The sequence below is a fragment of the Wickerhamomyces ciferrii genome, contig 00068 (assembly GCF_000313485.1).
Source record: "Wickerhamomyces ciferrii WGS project CAIF00000000 data, strain NRRL Y-1031 F-60-10, contig 00068, whole genome shotgun sequence".
Taxonomy (NCBI): Eukaryota; Fungi; Ascomycota; class Saccharomycetes; order Phaffomycetales; family Wickerhamomycetaceae; genus Hansenula; species Hansenula ciferrii.
The window spans coordinates 128,665-143,561 of record NW_011887672.1 but is presented as its reverse complement, the minus strand read 5'-3'; the positions used below and the strand labels follow the sequence as shown (position 1 = coordinate 143,561).

Genomic DNA, 14,897 nt, shown 5'->3' with positions numbered 1-14,897 from the left:
TACTGATTTCCCAGTAATACAATGTTATCCACTAGTTAATTATCCAAATTTATTTAGACTCTGCGCGCGAACCGCGATTTTGATTTTTTTTTCAATACGCAAAAAAAATATCAGCGATAAATTTGAATATAATGAAACATTAAACACATATTGAAAGTATCAAACAAGACTACAAAATGCCATCTGTTCCTTTTGATTTGAAAAGTTTGGCCCCATCCGCAAATATCTGGGGTCCTCCAGCTGCTGTTCCAAACGAATTACGTTTCAGTGATATCCCATATGCTCCTTTTTCCAAAGGTGATAAATTAGGTAAAGCTGCTGATTGGACTGCAAATGAAAATTTAAATAAAGATTCAAAATTAAAAAATCAAAGAGGTCAAAGAGATTATTTCCATGCGTATGGTGCTTCTGCTGCTTCAAGTTTTGCTGCTGAAACCACTGGTGAAGAAGAATTTTCTGTTGTTGATAATAGTAAAACTACTGCACCAAGAAATCAAAATAGTACAACTGTTTTAAAAGGTAGAAGAGGTGGTAATAATCAACAATCTCAACAACAACAAGGTGGTTATCAAAAGAAAACTTTTAATAATAGACCTCAAGCTGGTAACAATGCAAATCAATCTGGTCAAAGAAAACCATTTTTCGGTGGTGCAGGTGGTCGTCGTAATTGGAAAGATGATAAACCTGAAAGAGTTCGTGAACCTTCAGTTAAAATTGAAGATGATTGGAAATTAGTTGAAGAAGTTAAATTAAGTAAATTAACTCAATTAAATTTCGAAGTTAAAGATGGTGAAGAAATTGATTCTTATGGTTCAGTTAATTTATATAATAAGAAAATTGAAAGAAATGCTGGTGTTCCATTAAAAGTTATTGATAGAGCTTTTTATAACCCATCAGCTTCTGATGATCCAGTTATTCAATCATTACATTCTCAAAATATTGCTAAAGTTTATACAACTGATTCTGTTATAACACAATTAATGTGTGCTTCAAGATCTGTTTATTCATGGGATATTGTTGCAACAAAATCAAATGGTACTATTTTCTTAGATAAAAGAGATGGTTCTTCAATTGATAAAATTACTGTTGATGAAAATGCTATTGATGCACCATCTGATAGTTTAGATGCTAATATAAATAATGCAGAAAATTTATCATTAGAAGCTACTTATATTAATCAAAATTTCTTAGCAAATTCAGTTTTAGATGAAAATGTTATTAAATTAAATAAACCAAATCCATTCCATATTGATTCTTCAGAACCTTTATTATCAAAAGGTTATAAATATAAAAAATTCAATTTACAATCAAATGCTGAAGATGCTGAACCATTATCAATTGTTGTTAGAACTGAATTTGATTCAAAAGATCATACATCAAATCAAACATTAGCTATTAAAGCAGTTAATGAATATACTAATACTGGATTAGATTGGAAATCAAAATTCACTTCACAAAGAGGTGCAATTATTGCAGCAGAATTGAAAAATAATAATAATAAATTTTCTAAATGGACAAATCAAGCAATTTTAGCTGGTGTTGATACAATTAAATTAGGTTTTGTTTCAAGATCTAATTTTAAAGATAATACTAAACATACCATCTTAGGTGTTTCATCTTATAGACCACAAGATTTAGCTTTACAAATCAATTTATCCACTGGTAATGGTTGGGGTATTGTTAAATCTTTTATTGATATTATTTCAAGAGAAGATGATGGTAAATTTGTTATCTTAAAAGATCCAAATAGTCCAAAATTAACTGTTTTCAAAGTTCCTGAAAATGCTTTCCAAGATGAAGAATAAATTGAATTGTATATATAACTATAGATATACAATATTGAACACCATTTCTTCAATATATAACTTATCTTTTAATTAATGTAATTGTATATAAAAGACGGTTAAATAATGGTTAAATAAAAGATAATCGAATTCCGGTTTTTCTGTCACGAGAATGGAATTTTTAAGGTCGGAATTCCACCCGAAAACTGAACACGATTTAATTTTAAACGTAAACTTGGAAAGAATGAATGTTGACATTTTGAGTAAAAAGACCAAGTTATACTTCACCATTCAATACAATTATGAAGTTGTTTGTCATTGCATTGTCATTCTTGTTGACAATCGTTTCATGTTCATTCATACCGGACCAAACATGGGAAAATGTTGAATTTAAAAGAACTATAGATCTTTCAAAATCATATTCAAAAGAAATATTATCATTAACAATTAAAAATATTGATTCAAAACCAAATTCAGAATATTATTATGCATTACCAAATTATGTTTATGATAGATTAAGTATTTTTGTATTTTCAGGTCCAAATGGTCAACAAGCATTATCAACTAGTTTAATTGAAGAATCTACAAATGTTAATAATGAACCATTAATTAATTATATTAAAGTTAATTTACCAAAACCAATTGCACCAAATCAATCATTCAAATTAAATGTTAACTTGGCAGTTACTGATTCAATTGAACCATATCCAAAATCTCTAGAGTTAACTGATGAACAAACTTTATTATTGAAGACTAATAAATTACCAATTAGTGCTTATAAAACTTTATCAGGTTCAAGTTTATCAATTGCAGGAATTCCAGATGGTCAAGAATTAGAATCAGAAGGTAAAACTAATTTATATAAAGGTTCTGTTAAAGATAAAAAATTAGTTTATGAATTTGATGAAGAAATTGAACCTTTTAAATTTACAGTTTTAAATTTATTATATAGACATAATTTACCTTTAACAAAAATCACAAAATTAGAAAGAGGTATTTGGATTTCACATTGGGCAAATTCTTTACAAGTTGAAGAATTTTATAAATTAACAAATAAAGGTGCTTCATTAAAAAATGGATTTTCAAGATCTGATTATATGTTAAATAAACAAGCTTTCAAACAAACTTCAGCTATTGCAGCAGCACAATTAGATTTATTAGAAGAAGCAAGAGATGTTTATTATACAGATTTAGTTGGTAATGTTTCAACATCAAAAGTTATGGGTGATAAATTATATATTAAACCAAGATATCCAATTTTTGGTGGATGGAATTATAATTTTACAATTGGTTGGACAAATTCTCTTAGAGATTATTTAAGACCAAATGGATTAAAAGATGAATATATTTTATCATTACCTTTTATTAATGGTCCAGTTGATTCTAGTTATGATGAAGTTGAATTAAGTTTTTATTTACCTGAAGGTTCTAAAATCTTGGATATTGTTTCACCAATTCCATATGATTCTAAATTGGAAGGTTATGAATTATCATATTTTGATTTATCAAATGGTCATACTAAAGTTACATTAACTTATTCAAATGTTATTGATGATTTAAGTCATTTAAATGTTTTAATTAAATATGAATATAGTTTTTGGAATTTTATTAAAAAAGCTTTAGATATTGCTAAATTTGTCTTTATTGCATTGATTAGTTATTTAGCTTTAACTAAGATTGATGTTTCTTTAAAAGCAAAGAATTAGGGTGATCTACAATATATCAGGTTTTGATAACCAATATATATCTACAATAAAAGTTTAAAATTAAGTTATTTTGTAAATTCATAGCCGTCGTTATAATATATATACATGAAATATAAATAAGTTGATTGGATCTTTACCAAACATTTTCAGATTCACCTTTCATTCTTGGAACTCTTTTAGGTTCCCAATCTTGTTCACCTAAACCTTGTAATCTATAATATTCTTCTTTAACATCAACATTTCTCTTTTTGGTGTTTAATTTGATGATATCAGATTCAGTAACTTCTTGAACTCTTTGATCTCTTTGTTCATATCTAACAGCAGTAAAACCTGATAACCAATAAGATGCTAACCCCATAAAGACTAAGAAAGGTCCACCAAACACCAAAAATGGTGATTTCCTTAATTGTTTTTGATATCTTCCAGCCCATGAGGCATCGTATATGGCTTGATCTCTCTTGGATCTGAACCTCTTCCCACCAAAGTCTGACATGATCTACTTTCTTTCTGATAACCAGTAATAAAATCATCAAATTGTACAAATTAAAATCAATAAATTTTAAAAAATGACAAAATTCCAATAAAAATAATAATAAACTACCCAAACAGGCAACTACCACAATAGGAAATGAATGGCTGTCATTTCGCATCGGCTCCACAATTTTCGTAGAAGCAGCACAATTTGATAGTAATCATAGATAAACACGTCAAAAGTCAAGAATTATATTGGTTCTTTTGGTTAAAGGTCGATTCAAAGGTCAATTATGAGTGAATCACAAGGGCTCTTGAGGCCACAAGAAGGAAAGAATGATAGAAGGACAAGCAGGTTCAATCCACGCTCTGTTCTTTTGACTGCAGCTTCTTTATTGATTGTATTCTCACTGTTGGGATGTTATCAGATCTTTGGGACTTCAAAACCAACAAAGAAGAACATCATTTTCTTTGTTACTGATGGTATGGGTCCTGCTTCATTATCCCTTACAAGAAGCTTTAGACAATATAGAGATAATTTAACAATTGATGATATTTTAGAATTGGATAAATATTTGATTGGTTCTTCAAGAACAAGATCTTCAAGTTCTTTAATAACAGATTCTGCTGCTGGTGCTACTGCTTTCTCATGTGCTATGAAATCTTATAATTCTGCTATTGGTGTGGATCCAGATTCCAATCCTTGTGGTACTGTTATGGAAGCTTTAAAACTTGAAGGTTATGCTACTGGTTTAGTTGTCACTACAAGAATTACAGATGCCACACCAGCGGCATTCAGTGCTCATACTTCCCTACGTATTTATGAAGATTTAATCGCTCAACATCAAATTGGTGATTATCCATTAGGTAGATCTGTTGATTTATTAATTGGTGGTGGTAGAACTCATTATTATTCTCCAAATGATCATAAATATGGTAATAAAGGTTCAAGACAAGATGATAGAAATTTAATTGATGAAGCCAAGAATCAAGGTTGGTCATATGTTGGAAATAGATCTGAATTTGATCAATTAAACTTAGGTTCAAATGTTCAATTACCATTATTAGCTTTATTAGATGATTATGATATTCCATTTGATTTGGATAGAGATGATGAAGTTCATCCATCATTAGAAGAAGAAGCCTTGGTTGCATTGAATGCATTAACAGAAGCTACTAAAGATTCTGATAAAGGGTTCTTCTTATTAGTTGAAGGTTCAAGAATTGATCATGCTGGTCATAATAATGATCCAGCTGCTCAAGTTCGTGAAGTTTTAGCATTTGATAAAGCTTTTAAAGCTGTTAAGGATTTTGCTGATAAATCTGATGTTGAAACTATCTTGATTAGTACTTCTGATCATGAAACTGGTGGATTAGCAACTGCAAGACAAATTTCTCCAAATTATCCAGATTATATTTGGTATCCTGAAGCTTTATTAAATGCTAAACATTCTGGTGAATATTTAAATAAAAAAATTGCAAATTATGATGGTAAAGATTTGAAAAATTTTATAATTGAAGAAATTTTAACTAAAGATTTAGGTATTAAAGATTTCACTGATGAAGAAGTTGAATCATTAATCTCTCATAAGGCAAATTCTCATTATATTATAAATAATATCATTTCATTAAGATCACAAACTGGTTGGTCAACTCATGGTCATAGTGCTGTTGATGTAAACATTTATGCATATGCAAATAAAAGATCAACAATGATTAAATTATATGAAACTTTAGGTGGGAATCATGAAAATATTGAAATTGGTCAATTTATTGTGGATTATTTTAATCTTGATTTAGATCAAGTTACTGAATTAGTTAAAGATACTCAACATGAACCTAAAAAATCTGTAAAATCTGATACACAAGGTTTAAACATCGAAGAAGAAGCTAATGATCATTATCATACTGGTGCTCAAATATAGCGCTACATGTAACTCAATTTATTACTTAACTATATAATTTCATACAGTACATGCATAATTCATTTATATATTCTAAGAACTAGTTCTTATACGTAAATTATTCTTTATCCTTATCTTTATCTTTATCTTCACCACTAGTTTCTTGATCAACTTTTGCTTGTTCAGCAGATTCCATTTCTTTAGCTTTTCTTGCTTGTTCTTCTTCAACTTTATTCTTTTCAGCTTCAATACGTTTTCTTTCCTCAGCTTCAGCTCTAAATTTTTTATAATCTTCAACATATTCAGGAATCTTGTATGAATTAACATTAAAATATCTTTCAATACAACTATCACCTGTCCATGTGATATCATCTAATGGATCACATATACAATTTGTTGATAATCTAATTGATTCTTCTGAAGGACATGATTTTAAATTATAATACGCATGATCATTATATCCTATATTATTGAAAAATTGAATTTTATGTTTATCTTCTAATAAAGTAACAGCTAGAGTACGTATAGTTGAATCATCCCAACCTTCATAATATATACCCTTTTTTTCATCAAAATATTCAGCTAATTTTAAGAATTTTTCTGATCTGAAAAAATTTAAATCTCCAATTTCAAAATTTGATCTAAATTGACAACGATTAAAAGTTTCACCTTTATCATCAGAAATAAAATCAATCATATTATTCTTATTAATATCCCCGGAGTTTTGTTTTATATATTCTAATGTATTTTCCCATAATGATGGATATAATCCTTCTTGACCTCTTTGTGCAAATCCAAATCCATAAGTACGTTCATGTTCTTTCATAAATTTGAAAAAATCAAATTGAATATCATTATAAAAAAAAGCACCAAGATCAATTCTTAAATAATAATCATATTTTTTCAATGCTTCAATTTCAAATATCCCCTTTGACCAAAATCTTAATTCATTTCTTTGTTTTGAAGTTCTTTTAAATTTTATACCTTGTTTCCTAAAATTTTTTTTACCTTCTTTGATCATATTATTACTTAACCCATTTGGTATTCCTAGTCTTGGTACTGTATGAAACTCAACATTTGATGAAGTTATTGAAAGTATAGTTCTTCTGAAATTTCTTGTATGATTAATATCAGTGACAATTAAATAATGATAATGATAATATTGATTAAATCTTTGTTCAAATGACCAAATAGTTTCTACTAATTTATATAATTCTGCATTTCTTGCAAAGATTAATATAACACCATTTTCTCTTGGATATTCAGTTTCACTTGGATGATGTAAACCATTTGCTGTAGTAGCTGAATCTGGTATAATTGTGGTAGGTGTGGATGATGTTGTTGTTGATTCAATCATTGATGCTGGTTGGTCTGGAATCTCATTATCTTGTTTGAAACTTTCATTTATATTAAAACTATCAATCTTGGAACTTATTAAATTGATTCGATCACTTATAGTTTGTAAAGAATCTGAAGTATATTGATAACTTTCATCCTTATAGATAAAGACAAATGATGATATGATGAATAGTATGGATATCAGAAACACATATCGTATTCTGGTTATACTGAAATATGTCCTTAGATCATGGAAAAGACGTTGACCAAGTCTTGATATGTTTCTCACGTAGCTCATCTCTGATTATTATTGTTTAATATGGGTATATCAGCTATATGATTTCTTCAATTCCAAACGACACAGTGTAGACATTCACAGATCCTACTAATGATCACAGCTTATAAGACCTTTTATTAAAGTGCCAGCACCTTATTCTCTTGATTAGAAGATCCTAGTTAAGCGTTCATGGCTTAATAATTTTTCACGGTTAATTGAATAATTATTCTAAAACAAAAACACTGCCGATTCGAGAATTATAAAAAAAAACCTCGCGTTAACATCCTAAACAGGAAATATGCTTCTTTGGGATAAAACAATATAAACTCATCGATTTACAAATTATTAAAAACTAAAATCTAAAAACGTAACATTATTAAACAAACATAGCGAAAAAATAGCAGTGAATGGAATAGTTAGTATAACCAGCTGGGAACATTAACAGTGGTTAACAACATCATAACTATCCATCAATAGGGGAAAATAGGGGGTAATAAGGGAATATATAGCCATATAATTGTATTGTCATTTGGTTCATTAGTAAATGATTATCATCATTATCTTCATTTATTTTGATTTAGCAAACTGATAGTAACTGAATTACTTCTTTTCCTATCATCTAAAGCTTCATCTAAAGAAGGAATACCACCAAAAAAATGTGTTTTAGCAATTGGTGATCTTATATGTTGCTTATTATAATGATTTTTGAATTCATTAGGGTTCTTATCTGATAATGTAGGTGATAAAGGTGGTGATATTTGATGTAGATGTGCATTGGCATTAGAATTTGGAGTCTTTGGTGCATTCTTAGCTAATGGAGAACATGCTCTTTCAATAGTTGATACCGAACCTCTAACAGATGCAGAGCCTGTTCTTTTAAGTGCTAATTGTAATAAATCACCATCTGATAAGTCATTGCTATTTGATGTAGTTCTAGAAGGTAATGCATTTGCTGTAGATGATGGTTCTGGTTCTGATGATGGTCTTTTACCAGATTGCATTGCACCAACCGCAATTGAATTAACACGACTTGAACGTCTTGATCCTAGTACAAGTGTCAATTCCTTATCATCCTCATCGTCACTATCACCAGTTTCACTTCCACTGGCACTTTCTTCATCACTATCGTCAGGAACAATTATTTTCTTTTCTTTTAATGGAATCTCAACATTTCTTGGTGGTGGGAAAGTTGGATTAATTGAACGCCTTGTAGCAATTATTTCTGAAGAATCAGAATCAGATTCTGATGAACTATCATTACCAAAAAAACTATAATGAGGTGTGCTACCTCTTTGAATTAATGGTGGTCTTTTAACAGGTGTTGGTGATTTTGATGAATTTGAAATCACAATTTCAGGCTTTGATAAATCATTATAATAATCATGTGTTTGTGAAGCTGAAGCTTTTAATTGACTTGCTAAAATTGAAGGAACTGAATATTGTGAAACATTTGTTGCAACTGAATCCATTCTTCTTGAATTTGTTAATCCATTAGAGCTACCATTAGTTGCAGTGGAATTCATTCTATTCGATACGTGATCAAATTCATCATCCGCTTCACCATCATTATAATCATCAATAAAATCTTGGTCCCTGGTAGTTGATAAATTAAATGTAGCAGAATGCTCAGATTTTTCATTTGGTGCAACTGAATCATCATTTTTCTTTTCAGTAGCTTTATTCAGGGAATAACTATTCATTCTCGTAAAGAAATCTCTTGGATTTTCTTCATCTTGTTGTTCATCATTAATGTCTTCTGAAGAAAGTGTAACTCTTTGAGCATTAACATAATCGTCAATATCTTCACTATTTAATGAGCCAAAACTTGCATTAACAGGTAATGAAACCAATTGTGATCCATTATCCAAAGATGAACCATTTGATGTCACTAAAGGACCATTATTATCTGAAGTTGAAGATCTTCTTCCAGTAGAAGCAACACTTGAACGTCTTTTATCATTATCTAAGATTCCACTTAAAGTACTGAAAGCAGAAGATTTATTTAAAAATAAATCACCCTCCACTGTGGCTCTTGTTGCCAATCCAGAAGTTTCACCAGATTTAACACGTTTATGATGTCTTGTTGATGAAGTTTGAGAACTTGAAGTTGTTGTAGATGATCTTGGTTGTTTCTCAAAAGTAACATCATTTTGTAATGGTGAAGCGGTATATGATTTTTTACGTCTTTCCACTTCTGCAATACTAGATGATTTTGAAAATGATGATGATGATGATGAATCATTTAAATTATATGATAATGAGCGAGATCCCAGTGTATTTGGTTTATGATCTGATGTATTGGATATTGTCTTCACTAAAGACTGTGAATTCCTTTTTGAACTTGATCTTAAACCTGCAAATTTCAGTGCTTTAGCAAAACCTTTCTTCAATTTACTTGCAATACCTATAACTGCAACTTCAACTTCTTCATTTGAAACATGAATCTTACATTCACAAGATTTTTGATCACCAGAAAACAATCTTGCTTCTTCCACCGATAGTCCTCTTAAAGTTAATGGATGTCTCTTTATACCTTTTAATCCAATTCTCTTTGTAGGATCTTTATTCAACATTTTGCATAATAAATCCTTAACATGGAAAATCTCTTCTGTAGTCCAATCATGAGTATCTGGAAATGTATCAGGGAACTTCAATTCATCTTTATTAATAGAATCAAACAATTCAAATTCATTACCACCCCAAAATGGTAATTTTCCAAATAAAAGAGCATAAAAAGTAACACCAAGAGCCCAAACATCAATTTTATGTGTAATTTTAGGTCTTTCCAAATTATCATCATCAAAATTTGTTATACATAACTCTGGAGCGAAGAATGCAGGTGTACCAGCACTTTTACATAATTCTAATTCATCTTGATCATCACCATTTAATGAAGATGCAAATGAAACACCAAAATCTGAAATTTTAACTGAACAATCTGCAGAAATTAATAAATTTGCTGGTTTGATATCTCTATGAATAATACCCTGATAATGTAAATATTCCAAACCCAAAACAACATCTCTAAGGGCACTTATTGAAATATCTAAACTTAAATTTGGTTTACCATCATCATCATCATGTTTCCATTTGATTTCACCTTTCTCTAAATATTCTAAAACCAAGTAGATTTTTTTAGAATTCTGATCATCTAAAACTTCTTTTAATTGAACAACATTTGGATGACGACATTTTTTCATTATAGCAATTTCTTTTCTAATTTTATCTTCTGCACTATCACCAGATAAATGTGAAGGATTACCTAATTTTTGACGACCTTTTCTATCAACAATTTTGATTGCAACTAATTCATCTTTAACAATATCTCTTGCTAATTTAACTTTACCATGTTCACCTTTCCCTATTTCTTTAATGATTTCATATGAGTTAAGAACTTTTCTTTTAGAAATAGGATCATATTCAAGTGAGATATGATTACTTTCTTTAACTTCTGGTGATGAATGAATATAATGAGGATTAGAAGTTATTGGCTCTAGTTTTCTAGTTTCTGTTGAACTTTCAGATGTTGATAATAACCCATTAAATGGATTTCTTTTTTCACTTAATGGTGACCTTACTAGCGGTGAATTCCCATTACGACTACTATTATTTGAATCATTTGTAGTACTTTTAGATCCACCACCAAATATACTAAACATTGAATTATTTGATCTTGTTCTTGAAGGTAGTTTTGGTCTATTATGTGAAGATGTTGTTAGATGATGATAAATTTGATGATTTGGATAATTAATTTTGGATTTTGTTTGGCGATCAAGTAATGATTGTAATGATTCTGTTGATGAGAATGGAGAAGCTTGTACAGATAATGATGAAGAATGATCATTATGGGTATGATTATTTTGTAAAATTTCAGCTATTTTGGAATGTCCTTCTCTTTGGTGATTATATTTATAATGTTCATTTTCCACTAAATCTGTATCTGAAACTGATTTAAGATCCATAGTATCTTGATTTAAATGGAAATAATCTCTTGGAATTGTATCTCGTATTGAACTTGGTGATTTAGGAGAATCTTTATGTATATCTTGTAATGATAAATTATTATCACTTTGTTGTTGAGAATGTTGAGTCACCGTAACTTCCGCTGGTGCTAATGAAGCCTTCAAACTGGGCAATCCAAACGTTGAAAGCCTCCTCTGATCTGTGTGGTCGCCTAGCTTAGGACTTCTTCCTTTGCCTGGAGACAGTGGCTCCATTGCTGATGTGGATTTGTTGATGTTTTAGAGCTTTAAACCAACTTGATATCACCGATATATGTTATGAATTTCTAGGACCTTCTGAGAAAAAAAAAAGCCCCCAGATGAGTTGTACCTGAAAATTAGAAACTGTGTTGAAAGCAGATGAATAAGCTTGAAATATGGTATTGACGAACTCTAGTTAATATTTGATGATTTTATCAACATGCACAGTGTTCTTATAAGTTAACCCAGCAATTAACGATTTCAATGAAGTTTGGGGTTATGTTTTCAAAGTGTCAGTTGTCTTTTTAGTGTGAATTTTGATGAGTTTTTTCGGGTCTCTCCAGAAAAAAAACTACCCACCATGCAAGCTTTTTGGAGAGCAACGAAAAAGTGTCACAATTGCGAAATCTTCACACCAGTGTATTTTGAGTATCTCCAAGGTATTTCAAGTGTGTATAAAGTATTAAAATGAAAATTCAATATTATATTTAGTCTATATTATTATAGCTATTGTCTTTTATCGGATTAAAAACACTCAGTTTAGATGCAAATCAACCAATTTGTATACTCAGAAGACGTGAAATCAACAATAAATTTACGACTTCTCCAGTAAATTGCGAAAAATTGAAAATTCCATTGCGCAAAAACATTGCGCCAAATATTGCACGCCAAAAAATGACATATTTCTGTCAATTTTCGAAGTGCAAATCTATAGAAATCATATGTTGTTGTGGAAATATTCTTGCAATTACCGAATTGGGAACATTTGTTATTGTTTACCTTTTTTTAAACTCCATCATCAACAAAATTTTCCTTCAAAAAGCATTGATGCTTTAGAAAGCAAGACAACTCTGATTAGATCTTCACTTTCTTATCTTATCCCTGTAAGGTACCTGATCATACACTGGTATTGTGTCAAGATGAATATCAAGGGAATTGAAGTATGGATAATATTGGCTTTATTCACAAGATTTATTATATGTGAATGGGATACTGCTTATTCTCCTTTATATCCCCATGCTTATTTGAAATTATCAAATGATGAATTATTAAAGATTTCGAATAATCAAGATTTCAAGTCTGGTGATTCAATTAGTGATACCATAACACCACCAACAAAGGGAAATTTTTCAATTACAATAGCTAATGGAGATTTATATGCTTTCTTTGAAGGTGATTCTAAAATGTCAATATCTAGATATGATGATAAAACTGATAATTGGATCTCAATTGATTATGATACTACATTGAAGAAAAATACAAATTATGATTATTATCAAGATTGTACAGTGATGACTTCAGCATCCGAAGATGAAGACGATGAAGAAACTGGTAAAGATTTAATTTATATTTATGGAGGTCAATTACAAAACAATATATCAACTAGAATCTTGGAGTTTGATCCTCAAAAAAACACATTAAACTCAGTAATGACTTCAATTACACCAACTGGATTTTATGGATCTTCAAATGCTATATTAGATTCTAAAGGAATTACAAATTTATTAATTGGTGGTAAAGCATCAACAGGTTGGGTTAGTATGTTTCAAAGTGCAACTTGGGAATATAAATCATGGTCATTTAAAACTGTTAAATCTTCAACTCAAGGGATAAATTCAAGAATTCATTCATTAGTATTACCAATTTTTCCTAATAATTCAAGTAAAGCCTCAAATGTCTTAGTCTTTGGTGGTACATTGGGTCCAAATTTAGCAAGTCCATCAGTATTAAGCTTAAATGTAACTGATGATGATGATAATTGGGAATGGAAAGATTTAAGTAAAACAACTGATTTAAAAATTAAAGATTTATTAGGTGCTGTTGTTTTCAATTCAACATTATTTACTGTAACGAAAAATTCATCATCTAAAAAGAGAAGCGAGGGATATTCATTAAATTTATTTGATACAAAATCATTGAAAACAATTGATAGTTTTAATTCATCATTTAAAAATTCAAAATCTGATAAAAGCGAATCAATTCAATCTTCACAAAGTACAGAACAATCAATTGAATCAAGTTTAACAAGTGAATTAAGTAAAATTTCAAGTGCTAATAGTGAATCAAAAACATCAATTTCAACTCAAACAATAACCTCATCAAATGATCAACCAAGTGGCACTATAACTCATAAATCATCATCTTCTTCTAAAGACAATACCAAAGTTATAATACCAGCAGTTATAGTACCAATAGTTGGTATTACAATAATTTCAATTATAATTTTCTTTATATATAAGAAATTTAATAAATCAAATGATCAAAATACTGATAATTCATCAATTGAATCAGATTCAGAACCTGATTTTTATAAAGAAGTTAATAATTTAGATAATCAATCAATATCAAGTTGGAATTTAAAAAGAAATGAATATGAAAAAACAAGATATCAACAACAAAAATCACCAACAAGATCACCAACTAAATCAAAAACAACACAACGACCATTACCAATAAGATCACCAACTAAATCATCTATGGGTATAAGTGATTTTACATTTGATAATACTCATATAGCTAAAAAATTGAAAAGATTATCATCAACAATGTCATCAACACCTAAAACTCCAAATGTTAAAAGACAATCAACTTTCCATGAACCTTTTGCGAATCCTGAAGATTATCAAGATAAGACAGAATTATCACCAATGTCAAATTTTACAAATAAATCTAAAATTTCATTAATTTCATCCAAGGCAGATACAAATAGTTCATTAGAAATGGATAGATACCCTAGTAATCATGATGAAAAAGATGAAGATTCTAAAATTGATGAATTTTTAGGTAATAGAGATGTTCAAGTCTTAGTCAGTTCCAAAAGAAGATCAAAACTTCGTATAACAAATCCAGATATTGAATCAATGACATCAATAAGTGAAGTTGAAAGTGGTTCAATAATATTTGATGAAAAACATGGATCTATTTATGAAGATAATTCAAATAAAATTGATAATAATGATGATATTTTCCATGATGATCATAATAAAAGTTTTATTGAAGATCAAGAGAATGAAGATTATGTTCGGGAGATTCTTAAAGCTTTTGATGACTAATTGAATGATGATTTAACAACGAGTGTATTATATATATATATGAACAATGAAACAATTAAAGACATTATATAAATTGAGTGTAGCTTGAAGGTGTTTTGTTAAATATTATACCTTGATCTTATGATTCAATGAAATTCGCGGGTATTGAGGGTATAAATGAAA

The 14,897-nt window shown here is 29.4% G+C and overlaps 7 protein-coding genes across 7 annotated transcripts; 4 read left to right on the top strand and 3 right to left on the bottom strand.

Moving 5' to 3' along the window:
- Positions 1–176: 176 nt before the first annotated feature.
- Positions 177–1,805, top strand: BN7_2672 (eukaryotic translation initiation factor 3 subunit D; the record flags this gene model as incomplete). Its single annotated transcript, XM_011276739.1, has 1 exon — positions 177–1,805. The coding sequence occupies one exon, from the start codon at positions 177–179 to the stop codon at positions 1,803–1,805; it is 1,629 nt and encodes a 542-aa protein (XP_011275041.1).
- A 281-nt stretch (positions 1,806–2,086) lies between these two features.
- Positions 2,087–3,490, top strand: OST1 (dolichyl-diphosphooligosaccharide--protein glycotransferase subunit OST1; the record flags this gene model as incomplete). The annotated part of the gene is made up of 1 exon (XM_011276738.1): positions 2,087–3,490. One exon carries the CDS (start codon positions 2,087–2,089, stop codon positions 3,488–3,490), a length of 1,404 nt encoding a protein of 467 aa, XP_011275040.1.
- Positions 3,491–3,623: 133 nt separating this feature from the next.
- On the bottom strand, positions 3,624–3,983 carry COX16 (Cox16p; the record flags this gene model as incomplete). Its single annotated transcript, XM_011276737.1, has 1 exon — positions 3,624–3,983. One exon carries the CDS (start codon positions 3,981–3,983, stop codon positions 3,624–3,626), a length of 360 nt encoding a protein of 119 aa, XP_011275039.1.
- A 271-nt stretch (positions 3,984–4,254) lies between these two features.
- PHO8 (alkaline phosphatase PHO8) lies at positions 4,255–5,886 on the top strand (the record flags this gene model as incomplete). The annotated part of the gene is made up of 1 exon (XM_011276736.1): positions 4,255–5,886. One exon carries the CDS (start codon positions 4,255–4,257, stop codon positions 5,884–5,886), a length of 1,632 nt encoding a protein of 543 aa, XP_011275038.1.
- Positions 5,887–5,983: 97 nt separating this feature from the next.
- On the bottom strand, positions 5,984–7,501 carry BN7_2668 (Glycolipid 2-alpha-mannosyltransferase; the record flags this gene model as incomplete). Its single annotated transcript, XM_011276735.1, has 1 exon — positions 5,984–7,501. One exon carries the CDS (start codon positions 7,499–7,501, stop codon positions 5,984–5,986), a length of 1,518 nt encoding a protein of 505 aa, XP_011275037.1.
- Positions 7,502–8,043: 542 nt separating this feature from the next.
- On the bottom strand, positions 8,044–11,697 carry BN7_2667 (serine/threonine-protein kinase; the record flags this gene model as incomplete). Its single annotated transcript, XM_011276734.1, has 1 exon — positions 8,044–11,697. The coding sequence occupies one exon, from the start codon at positions 11,695–11,697 to the stop codon at positions 8,044–8,046; it is 3,654 nt and encodes a 1,217-aa protein (XP_011275036.1).
- Positions 11,698–12,602: 905 nt separating this feature from the next.
- BN7_2666 (uncharacterized protein) lies at positions 12,603–14,735 on the top strand (the record flags this gene model as incomplete). The annotated part of the gene is made up of 1 exon (XM_011276733.1): positions 12,603–14,735. One exon carries the CDS (start codon positions 12,603–12,605, stop codon positions 14,733–14,735), a length of 2,133 nt encoding a protein of 710 aa, XP_011275035.1.
- Positions 14,736–14,897: the final 162 nt, after the last annotated feature.